The sequence below is a fragment of the Vitis riparia genome, chromosome 9, assembly GCF_004353265.1.
Source record: "Vitis riparia cultivar Riparia Gloire de Montpellier isolate 1030 chromosome 9, EGFV_Vit.rip_1.0, whole genome shotgun sequence".
In the NCBI taxonomy this organism is placed as follows: domain Eukaryota; kingdom Viridiplantae; phylum Streptophyta; class Magnoliopsida; order Vitales; family Vitaceae; genus Vitis; species Vitis riparia.
Window position 1 is genome coordinate 983,826 of NC_048439.1, and position 11,924 is coordinate 995,749.

The 11,924-nt window shown below is 36.8% G+C and overlaps 2 protein-coding genes across 4 annotated transcripts; both read right to left on the minus strand.

Moving 5' to 3' along the window:
- Window positions 1–254: 254 nt before the first annotated feature.
- Window positions 255–6,221, minus strand: LOC117922046. Its single transcript, XM_034840024.1, has 3 exons — window positions 6,132–6,221; window positions 4,888–5,026; window positions 255–2,656 (listed from the first exon to the last, which is right to left on the minus strand). The coding sequence occupies exons 2-3, from the start codon at window positions 5,024–5,026 to the stop codon at window positions 423–425; spliced, it is 2,373 nt and encodes a 790-aa protein (XP_034695915.1). The 5' UTR covers window positions 6,132–6,221; the 3' UTR covers window positions 255–422.
- Window positions 6,222–8,205: 1,984 nt separating this feature from the next.
- On the minus strand, window positions 8,206–11,373 carry LOC117922048. 3 transcript variants are annotated; one of them, XM_034840029.1, is made up of 4 exons: window positions 11,099–11,371; window positions 10,342–10,629; window positions 9,419–9,567; window positions 8,206–9,348 (listed from the first exon to the last, which is right to left on the minus strand). In XM_034840029.1, exons 3-4 carry the CDS (start codon window positions 9,429–9,431, stop codon window positions 8,216–8,218), a joined length of 1,146 nt encoding a protein of 381 aa, XP_034695920.1. In that variant the 5' UTR covers window positions 9,432–9,567; window positions 10,342–10,629; window positions 11,099–11,371; the 3' UTR covers window positions 8,206–8,215. The 3 variants fall into 3 exon arrangements, with proteins under 3 accessions (XP_034695920.1, XP_034695921.1, XP_034695922.1); XM_034840030.1 differs by lacking the exon at window positions 10,342–10,629; XM_034840031.1 differs by lacking the exons at window positions 9,419–9,567; window positions 10,342–10,629 and having other exon boundaries at window positions 11,099–11,373.
- Window positions 11,374–11,924: the final 551 nt, after the last annotated feature.

Sequence of the window (11,924 nt, forward strand, 5' to 3'; positions counted from 1 at the left end):
TAAAAATATAAAATTGTTTTTAAATTTTTTTAATAATGTTTTGTCATTGCTCTTTGAAAGCCATTTTTAAAAATAAAGTGAAATAAAAAATAATTTTTATATAACTGAGTTGTTTTCATTTATATTAAAAAAATAAAAGAAAAATATGAACCCATTTGACCAAATGAAATTTGTTTTTAAAAATATTTTTGAATTATTTTTACCTGATTTTTTAGGGTTATTTTAAAAAATAATTATGCAAATATGGAGAATGATTAAAAAGGGAATCGACCTCCATAGGAAATTCATATTTTAGCGTTTCTGTGCCCTTCTAAAATCCCATCCCACATCGAAAGTCACGAAAGAAATGAGGTATTTCAGTCACAAGCACGCTACAGGCTGTCGATGTCTGGGCCTACATTTTATGTTAATAAGGCGTGTAGTTACGAGGAGGAGATGCTGTCAGAGTATACGTGGAGACGGGGAGCCAAGGGGGGCGGGCGGAGATGTATAAAGGGGGCGTGGGGAGACAAGGGATGAGTCGTGAAGAGGGGAGGTTTGGAGCCAAGGGGGGCATGGGGAGACAAGGGAGACAAAGGAGGCACCGTGAAGAGGGGTTTGGGTATTGTTTTTGGTATATTTTCACCTTCCAATATTTGGAATTGCTCGGTTAAACCGAGGTGTGACATAAGAAGGCAGACATGAGTGAGCAGCTCGCCGCCTCGTCTAAGTTGTTGACCGTGTTGAATCCATCCACAATGACTAGCAGCATGACATAACATCTCCACCCACACGTGACTGACCATCATCCACATCTCTCCCATCTCCATATTCAGTGATTTCAACTCCTTGGCAAGCCTACATGCCTCGAATAACACTGACTTGCTTTTATCTCCTTTCACCTCTTTGGGCTCAACTTCTGTGTCAACTTCAAGCAAAAATCTGCAAGCTTCATTTCTGTTAGATATGGACTCGCTTCTTTGCTGGAAGAATCTTTTGGTATCTGAACAAGTGTCTCGGAATCTAAACTCCCCTATCCCTTTTGGCAGCATAAATGGACACATGACTAGCAGATACAACATATACTCAGACAAGCATTTGCTTATTTTGCATCTTGATTTAGGATTGGGGTCATCATCAGAATAGCTACAGAGATCTGTTGCAATATGCCAAAGAAGGATGCTGTGATCAAATTTCACGTCAACTATACTCCAACCAAGTGTCTCAATAACCCCCCTTTTTGTAATCACATAATCACCTCTGTGTTTGAGTAGTGACCTGAGATCCCTGACATCATTTGTCATCTCTAGGAGCAAGCTGAAGATGGGTTCCTTCATGTCATCCACCTTCTCCCAAGTCATGTACCAGTACCTCTCTAAGAATTCGTTCATGTCAAGGAACCTGGGAACCTGATTGAACTTGTTTTTGTCTCTGAGGCAAGAATCAATTAAATTGTTCTGTGCCATGCGTCTAGACCATCTCTTGTCACTGGTTATAACTGATCTAAAAGAGGTAATGGCTCGGTAAATGGAATCAGCCAGGGAGTTCATCTTGCTGCTCAACCAGACAATGCTCCAGTCGGACAAAATCATCTTAGTGAGGGCATAAACCTCAAGAAAAATAGCTCCAAAGAGTAATAAGTAAGTAATGTCGATGTCAATGTTTGAGAACTCGTGCTTATCGATGAAGAAGTGGAAGGCCGCTAAGGTAGAAATAGTGACGGAGAAGCTGGTGGAACGGAGCAGAATGCCAAGTAGAGAATAAATCAGTGTTGCCTTGGTGTATAGCACATCATACATAAAACTGAGCTCCATCTCCGCCACTTTGAAGGCGTCTTCGGATGACATGTACCTGATGATGCCCTCACTGGTTTTTTGGTCATCCAAGCTGAGGATGAGGTCTGCATATAGATGCTTGAATTGGCTCTTGAATAAGAAGTAAGCTTTGTCAATATAGTTTCTACTAGGAACAGTAATGCCATCACCAACGGTAGATTGAGGTGGCTTTTCACCAATCTCCCTTCCGGTTCTATCAACCTGCCGTTCATCTTTCCATGAACTATATCCCTTCATGAAATCAGCATAATCAGGTCCAGGATCAGGAACTGGAAGCAAAGAATCTCTAAAGTGATTCTTGCTTGCAGACCTGAGAACCGAGGTCCTCTCTCCACACTTGATAATTCCAGCCACCAACATTGGAATGGACAGAAATGTGAGTCGTGTTCCAGCCCAAGACCTCAGAAACACGTAGAAAGCCACTCCAACTTGTACAACCGATCCAAGCAAGTGCCTTAACCACAACTCATTATCTTCTAAAGAGTAAGCGGTGATGGTATCCGGGCCACCAAGGTGCAAGAGGAGGAATGGTGCCCAAAAAGCCATGAGGGTATAGTTTGGATCTAGAAGTTTACCTTCCGAATCTCCTTGGCTGTTGGAGAGGATACCAAGGGATACTGTGGCCACCCAGTCTGCCGACAAGTATGCCGACCAAATCAGGATTCTGATCCAAGGTCTAAATGTGTATTTTCGTCGGTTGCTAAAGATGATGAGGACAATTTGTAGGAAGAGGCTGAGTAGAACCATAAAGCGTAGCTCCCATTCATTCCAAAGTTTGCGTACACTTTCTGGGAATATCTGCATTGCTCGCCTCTTCTCCATCAAGATCAAACTACTAGCAACTAAACATTAAAAAACATTAGGGCTAAAAATGAAGACTAAAAGATAGATTGTTGGAAAAATAATATCGACTTACATGGGACTAGCATTGTTACGTTGGCTGGTTTTTCACACTAAGAAGTTGAGTGAAGCTCAACTAGAACAGATTTTGGGAACTAATTTTTGAGGTCATTTCAATGTTACTGCCTCACAATTGTAACTTCTTATGCCCATCTATAAGGGAAAAACAGAAAGAACAAAAATTTATTCATGGGATAGAAAACACTAGTTTAAGCCATTAAACGAACTCAATATTCTCCGAGTCAATCCATTCAATCCATTTCAGAAATTTAAAGCGTCTAATACTACCACTACGATTAATAATAATAATAATAATAATAATAATAACTCGGTTCGAAAGCAAAATAAGAAGGGAAAAATACCAGAGTGTGAATGTGTGATGGTGGTGGGTTGGTTGGTGCTGCTGCCTGAGATTTCGCGAGACTAGGATTGCCATGGAGGTGGTGGCCTGTTTGAACTACAATGCAGGATGTGATCAGAAGTGGGGTTAGGCTCAGGTTCTTCAATGGTCATTGTGAGGGAAAAATAATGGATGAAGAAGAGAAGGGGTGTAGAACTGTTTGATCATTGACCAAAGAGGAAGATAAGAGAGGGTGTGAAACACCATTAAAATAATGAAATGGGGGGTGATGGTTTTTTGGAAGAGACGATGGAGAGCATATTGATGTTGGTGGGGGTGACGTGTATTTGGAAGATGTGATGTTATTAAGGTTTTTTTAAAGCCTATAAGAGGGTAGAAACACTACTACTTTTTAAAGCCTATAAGAGGGTAGAAACACTACTATTACTACTACTACTACTACTACTTTTTTGGAAGAGACGATGGAGAGCATATTGGTGGGGGTGACATGTATTTGGAAGATATGATGTTGTTATTAAGGTTTTTTTGAAGCCTATGAGAGGGTAGAAACACTACTACTTTTTAAAGCCTATAAGATTTGGAAGATGTGATGTTGTTATTAAGGTTTTTTTAAAGCCTATAAGAGGGTAGAAACACTACTACTACTACTAACTACTACTACTACTACTAGCATTAAAATAATGAAATGGGGGGTGATGGTTTTTTGGAAGAGACGATGGAGAGCATATTGAAGTTGGTGGGGGTGGTGTGAATTTGGAAGATGTGATGTTGTCATTAAGGTTTTTTAAAAGCCTATAAGAGAGTAGAAGCATGGGTTTCTTGGTTTTTTTCTAGGGGTATCAACTTATTTATTTGTATATGTCATGGTGATGGATATCTGCCACGCTTGATTGGAGATGGTGAAGGCCTTTGAAAGTTGGAGAGAGTGATGGGTTGAGTTTGAATTTTCAAGAGACGGCAAACTCTGCTTCACCTATTAAATATTCAAGCCTTTTGTCAGCTTCCTTCCTCTGTTTTCTTTTAATTTTCTCCTTCCTCTGTTCCTCTGCTTTCTTGAATCCATCCACAATGACTAGCAGCATAGCACAACGCCTCCACCCACACCTGACTGACCATTTTCCATTTCTCTCCCATCTCCATTTCCAGTGATTTCAACGCTTTGGCAAGATTGCATGCCTCAAATAACACCGACTTGCTTTTATCTCCTTTCACATCTCTGGGCTCAACTTCTATGTTAACTTCAAGCAACAGTCTGCAGGCTTCATTTCTACTAGATATGGACTCGCTTCTTCGCTGGAAAAATCTTTCGGTCTCTGAACAAGTGTCTCGGAACCTAAACTCCCCTATCCCTTTGGCAGCATAAATGGACACATGACTAGCAGATACAACATATACTCAGACAAGCATTTGCTTATTTTGCATCTTGACTTCAGACTGGTATCTGGGGATTTGTCGACATCTTAAGGGCAATAGAGATCTGTAGCAGTAAGCCAAAGTAGGAGGCTGTGATCAAATTCCAGGTCAACTATACTCCAAGCGAGTATATCTAAAAACCCTTTTTTTCTAGTAACATAATCACATCTGTGTTTGAGTAGCTTCTCGAGATCCCGGGCATCGTTTGTCATATCTAGGAGGCAGCAGAAGATGGGTTCCTTCATGTCATCCACCTTTTCCCAAGTCATGAGCCAGTACCTGATCTCCATGAATTTGTTCATGTCAAAGATCAAACTACTAGCAACTAAACATTCAAAAACATTATAGCTAAAAATGAAGAACAAAAGATTGATTGTTGGAAAAATAATATCAACTTACATGTGACTAGCATTGTTACGTTGGTTGGTTCTGCACACTGAGAAGTTGAGTGAGGCTCAACTACAACAGATTTTGGCAAGTAATTTTTGACGTCATATTCCAATCTGCCTGCCGCACAATTGAAACTTCTTATGCCCATCTACAAGGGAAAAACAGAAAGAACAAAAATTTATTCATGGGATGGAGTATTGTAGGACTTGGTGTCCCAATGACATAAAATAAGTGCATCATCATCAACAACATATCACACCGTGGTACCTAGTGGTTGCCTATTAATGGCCACAAAGTGTAGAAACACATTTTGGTTTAGTCCTCGTACAACCAATATCCATTAAATTATACGAGGAAAAAAAGGAAACTTAAGCAAATAAATAAGGATAGTCTCCTTTGGGATTGGCTAAAGTAGCTTCTAATGTTATGTTAAATTACTAGCTTTTCTAAAACAATTTAGGCTATGTTTAGTTTCTAGAAAATGCTAAAAAAAAAAAATGTTAAGGTTTAGTTTCATTTTTTATTTTCCTTCATATTCTTTTAAAAATAATTTATTAACTATAAATCAAAATTTTATATATTTATTTTTTCTTTCTATTTTTCCACTTTGTTTTATTTTCCTTACATTTTCTCTCAAAATTTTTGAGACCCAAAATATAGCCTAAATTTTATAGTTTAATTTAAAATTTATTTTCCTTTTTTTTATGTCATGTAACATTTTAATTAAAAAAATTAATTAATGGAATGATTTGGAAAAGGGCTATTTTTCCAACTAAAATTGAATTATATTAATTAAATGTTATTTCTATTCTTTTTTGATGTGATGTAGCATCTTAATTTTAAAAAATTCAATAAATGGAATTATTTATCTAAGTTAAATCATTTTTCTCTTTCAATTAAATTGAATTTTTGGAATCAATCTAATTAAAATTTAATTTTCGTTGAAATATATATACTAAATTAATTGACTAATTAAACTTGACTAGTTATTACACAAAATTTCATAAATAGGTTGATTTGACTAAAATAGAATACTGATGAAGAGGATCTAATTAAAAATAAATTTAAAAATATCCCATAAAATGTAGGAAATCCATGCATGGATAAATCATCTTCATTTTGAAAAGATTATATTAGAAACTATTACATAAATTCTATAAAAATTAGGAAACAATAATAATGATAATAAGAACAAGAACAAAAGCAAAAGCAAAAGGTTTGAAAGCCAAATAAGAAGGGAAATATATATATACCAGAGAGTGATGGTGGTGGGTTGGTTGGTGGTGCTGCCGGGGATTTCGCGAGACTAAGATTGCTATGGAGGTGGTCGCCTGTTTGAACCAAAATGCTTGCTTCAGTCGTGTGAAGGACGATGACTGTCCTGTAGGAATTATGGTGGCAGTGGTGTGAAGCTCATGAAGGGGGAGTACTGTAGCAGTGAGATGGTGGCCTTCTTATCTTTAAACCAGAGCCTGGGCTCAAACACAGCTCAGAATAACATTATTTTTTTTCCTTGGAGAGTTGCCCCTCTGGCCACATGCTTGGAGGATTCAGAGCCGGGGGCGGGGGCGGGGGAAGGGGAAGTTGCCCCTCTGGCCACATGCTGGCTCTGCCAATGGTTGCAGTATAAAAAGGAAGAAGACATAGAGGGGCGAGAGAGAGACGGACGTGGACTGAGATGGTAGCAACATTAACACGACCAGTGGAGGTGGTGCCGGAATTAACGGAGATGGGGAGAGGGGATCTGTGAGAGCAGTAGCTCCACAATGATGAAAGCATTAAAATAAACAAACGAAACCGAATCTTCTAGCCAATCCAGGATGTGATCTGAAGTGGAGTTTAACTTAGGTTCTTCAATGGCCATTATGGTGAAGAAGAGAAGTTGTGCGGTACTGTTTGATCATTGACCAAAGAGGAAGATAAGAGAGGGCTTCGACACACATTCGATGAAAGCATTAAAACAATGAAATGGGGAATGATGGCTTTTGGAAGAGACGATGAGAGCATATTCAAAGCTTGATTTGAGATGGTGAGGAGCTTTGAAAGTTGGAAACAGTGATGGGATTGACCTTGAATTTCCAAGAGACGGCAAACAGCGAGGAGCCATTTTGAATATGGTGAGGAGCTCCTTATAATACAATAAAATAAAAAGAAATCAACTATCATCAATTTTAATAAAAATTATCTAATTAAAATTCTGAAGTATAATTCACATTCATTTAAATATCCGCTAGAATTAATAATTTTAATTTTCTTTTTCAAAATAAAAGCTAGGATGTGATGTTTTCCCTTAAATTTAAAAAAAAAAAATCCAAAAATTAAAGAATTAATCTCAATAATAATTGAATCACAAATCCGTAAATTTAAAGATGTACCACATAAAAACCATAAAGTAATTAATATAACTTAATTTAATTTTTTTTAACACTTTCTTAGCAATCAAATGTAATTAAAAACCCCTTAACTATCAATTTCTTAACAAATATATAATTAATTATTATAAACTTTTGTTATAATAAACGTTGTTGTTTTGAAATATTTGAAAATATGTTAAATTAGTTATTTATTTATTTTATTTTATCAAATGATTAGTTTTCAAATATTTTTATTTTAACTATATAAAATAAAAAGGCACATAATCATTAACATTTTAACAAATGTTTTTAGCATATAAAAATGAATATATTTCACATTTAATTTCCAAATTGTTAAATGATTATTTTTTTATTTTCTAAATGGTTAGCTTTCAAGTAATTAATTTCATTTACATAAAATAAGAGGAAATATAATCATTAATATCACTATGGGATCTTTTTAGCATATTAAAATAAGCAGATTTAACATTTAATAACATTCAAAAATAAAATAAAAGAACTTTAGCACTTTACAATATTTAAAAATCTAAAGAGTGCAATCTCTTTCAATATTTTTAGAATTGGACTAAACTAGAAATGCTATCAGAGCACAATTTATTAGTAGGATCGATAGTTAAACTGTGGTCAAACCATGATGTCAACAAGACATTAAAAAATAAACATATTTAATTAAAAATAAGATAATTACAATAAATTAAAAAATATGTATAAATAATTAAAATTTTTAATAATATTTCATTTTTTATGTTTAATAATATCAATTAATTCATGATAAAAATAAATATAAATGTATTAATATTTTTAATTTTATTAAATAAAATAGACATAATATTTAAGTGTGAAAATATATTCAAAAAAGGAAAAGAAAATTCTATTATTTAATTTTACTTACATGACAAAAGTTATAGGCCTATTATTTAGTGATGAAATGAAGGTTAAATATTTCCGTTTATTTAAACATTTTAACTAATAAGTAAGAAGACATAGAGGGAGTTCTTCTTACCGCTAAACCAGACGATGCTCCAGTCAGACAAAATCAGCATAATGATGGCATAAATCTCTAGAAAAATAGCTCCTAAGAGTAATAAGTAAGTAATGTTGATGTCCATGTTTGAGAACTCATGCTTATCGATGAAGGAGCAGAAGGCCACTAAGGTAGAAATAGTGGAGAAGAAGCTGGCAGTGCGGAGAAGAATGCCTAGGAGAGAATAAACCACAGTTGCCTTGGTGTAGAGCACATCATACATAAAACTGATTTCCATCTCTACCACTTGGAAGGCCTCTTCGGGTGACAGGTGCCTGATGATGGGCTCACTGATTTTTCTGTCACTAAAGCTGAGGATGAGGTCTGCATATAGATGCCGGAATTGCTTCTTGAATAAGGAGTAAGCTTTATCAAATAAGGGGTAAGCTTCATCAATATATTTTCCATCAGGACTAGTGATGTCGCCCTTATCTTTGTGAAACACAGTCACTGTATCTCCTCTCATGATTTCAACATAATCCGGTCCAGGATCGGGAGATGGAAGCAAAGACTCTCTCAAGTGATTGTTGCTTGCAGACATGAGAACCCAAGTCCTCTCTCCATACTTGATAATTCCAGCAACAAACATTGGAATGGACAGAAATGTGAGTCGAGTTCCTGCCCATGACCTCAGAAACACATAAAAAGCCACTCCAACTTGAACAACTAGTCCAAGCAAGTGCCTTAACCACAACTCATTGTCTTCCAAGGAGTAAGCAGTGATGGTATCCGGGCCACCAAGGTGTAGGAGAAGAAATGGTGCCCAAAATGCCATGAGGGTGTAGTTCGGATCCAGAAATTTACCATCCGAATCTCCTTGGCTGCTGGAGAGGGTACCCAGGGATACCGTTGCCACCCAATCTGCTGACAGGTATGCCGACCAAATCAGGATTCTGATCCAGGGCGTGGTTGTATACTTTCGTCGCTTGCTGAAGAGGATGAGGACAATCTGCAGGGAGACGCTGAGTAGAACCATCACGCGGAGCTCCCACTCATTCCAAAGTTTGCGCACACTTTCTGGAAAAACCTGGATTACTGACCTCTTCTCCATAAAAATCATACTGCTAGCAACTGAACATTCAAAAAGTATTAGGGCCAAAAGAACAAGAGACAGATTGGTGGGAAAAGAATATGAACTTACATGTGATTAGCATTGTTGGCTGGTTGTGCACACTAAGAACTTGAGTGAAGCTCAACTACAACGGATTGGCCTGGTTTTTGCTCTCCTGGAACTAATTCTTCATTTCATTCCAATCCTAGTGCCTCACTATTGTAACTCCTTGTGCCCAGCTATAAAGGAAGTGGAGAGAATGAGAAATCTACTCAGGGAATGGAATGTAGGACTTGGTCACAGTGGGATATATACAAAAAAAGCATCTTTTTCAGGATGGAAGAAGGTTTGTGGTGGGGAGTGTGATGGCATATATAGGATTGTTCTTTTATACGCACTCACTCTTTGCTTTGGGGGTACATGCCCACTTTGATTGAAAAATTAAAAGGTTCATGCCCACTTTGATTAAAAAAAAAAAAAAAGAAAGAAACTTATTACGAGTACACGTGACAAGGTTCGCAGTTTCCATCACTACCTTGATAGCTTTTCTCCGCTCACAAGGTTCGCAGGTTGGAAAAGTCTCTTCACAAGAGCTCTGACATTTGTCATTTAGGTTCGTATTTTTTTTGTTGTGGGGGTGAACGATAGGTTGGGGGTGTGGGAAGTAATGCCCCCGTGATACGATTTAGAGGTATTTTTGGAATTTCATTCCTAAGGATTAGTATAAATACGTTTTTATATAACTTTAATTTTAATATAGTGAATATTCTTTTCCCATGAACGTAGGCAATTAGCGGAACCACGTTAAATCTCCATGTTCTTTTTCTCATTTTTCTATATTTCGCCGTAAACTCTCGTGATCTACGACCACCCTTGGAAAGAATTTTTCCTATGATAGTGATTCCTAATATGAACGAGACATGGGGACGACTATTGCTGGCCTGGCCTACTCATCGGGTTTTTTGACAAGAGTACGACAGTTTAAAAAAATACTCTTGTTAAAAATCCCCTACCTCCTCGCTCATCGGTATTAGCAAAAGCTCCAACCTGACCTTCTCTACCGGCTGAATCGCCACACGTGATTGGCACGCACAAAACAAGCCGTTCCTGATCTTCGACCACCCTGCCCTTCATTCAATAGATCGCTTACCTCTACTTAGTCGATTCCCTGTGTTCATGGCTTTGAATTTTTGGAAATGCTTTTATTTTCTATAAAGATCTCGATGAGCGCTTAATTCATCTGTCCTTTCCCGCTTCTGAATGAGAAGTGGTTTTTTTTTATTCCCTGATCTACGAGCACCCTGAGAAAAGTGATCTATGAAATTAACTTACAGGCTTTCGACTGAAAAGTGACCAATGGAATAGGCTTTAGAGTAGCTCTTTCCAAATAGGTCGGGAAATAAAATTTTAAGGAGCTCTCTAGTTGGGATTCACAAGTGTAAATAGAATTCAGGTGGAATTCCAGAGTAAGAATAATAGGCAGAATATCAGATCAGTTCATCTTAAGCCTGTGTTATGAATCTTAAGCCAATGTTCGCACGGTTAGAAATAGAATTTTAAGGAGAACAAAAGTCGGCATAGTTTCAACCAGCCTAGACCTTGATACAATTTAAGCCGTTAAACGAACTCAACATTCTCCGAGTCAATCCATGCAATCCAACGTCTCATGAATTTTAAACAATTTCTCAGAAGAATAAACAAATAAAGCATAATTAAAAAGAAGAAGAAGAAAGAAGTCGGTTTGAAAGCAAAATAAGAAGGGAAATGTACCAGAGTATGACGGTGGTGGGTTGGTTGGAGCTGTTCACGATGTTCCACTCATGAAGGTGGGAGTAGTGTACTGGTGAGAAGGTGGATGGCCGGAGATGGTGGTCAACGGCAGTGAGAATGGTGACTTTGTGACCCTTGAATGGGTTGCATTAGTAGTTTTAAACCAGAGAAAAGGCCTAAAAAGAAAAAGAAGAGATAGAGAGAGAGAGTCGTCTCGTGGGCCGGCCGGAGCGTGTTTCTGTAGCAATAATTCGAAGAAAGTAGGTGGTCGACAGCAGTAGTACTAGTTTTAAGAAACCAGACAGAAAGCTAAACAAAAAATAAAAAAAGAGGAAGAGCTAGAAGGGAGGGAGATTCGTCTTTCGGAGTGGTGAGCTGATACTGATAATGCATAGAGGGTCGTTCCTATACACGCACACACTCTTTACTCTGGGGGTGCGTGCCCACTTTGATTAAAAAAATCGTGTGTGAATATCAATAATTCCAATCACTGATTCCATTTTCAATTTTGTTGAGTCATCAATCAGGTTTCTTTAATTAAATAAATTCAAATCAATAATTCCTCCTTCACGTTTGTTGATCATCGTGATGTGATGTTAGCATGATATTATAAATATATAATTTATATTTTATTAAAATTAAAAACAATTATAAATAATTAAAAATATATATAAATAGTTAATATATTAATAATATTTGATTTTTAAAAAAACTTTAATATTATTAAATTAAATCATGAAAAAGATAAATATAGATATATCAATATTTTCAATTTTTATGTGTTAAACATTTATAATCTTTAGGCCTAAAGTTATACTTAGGATGA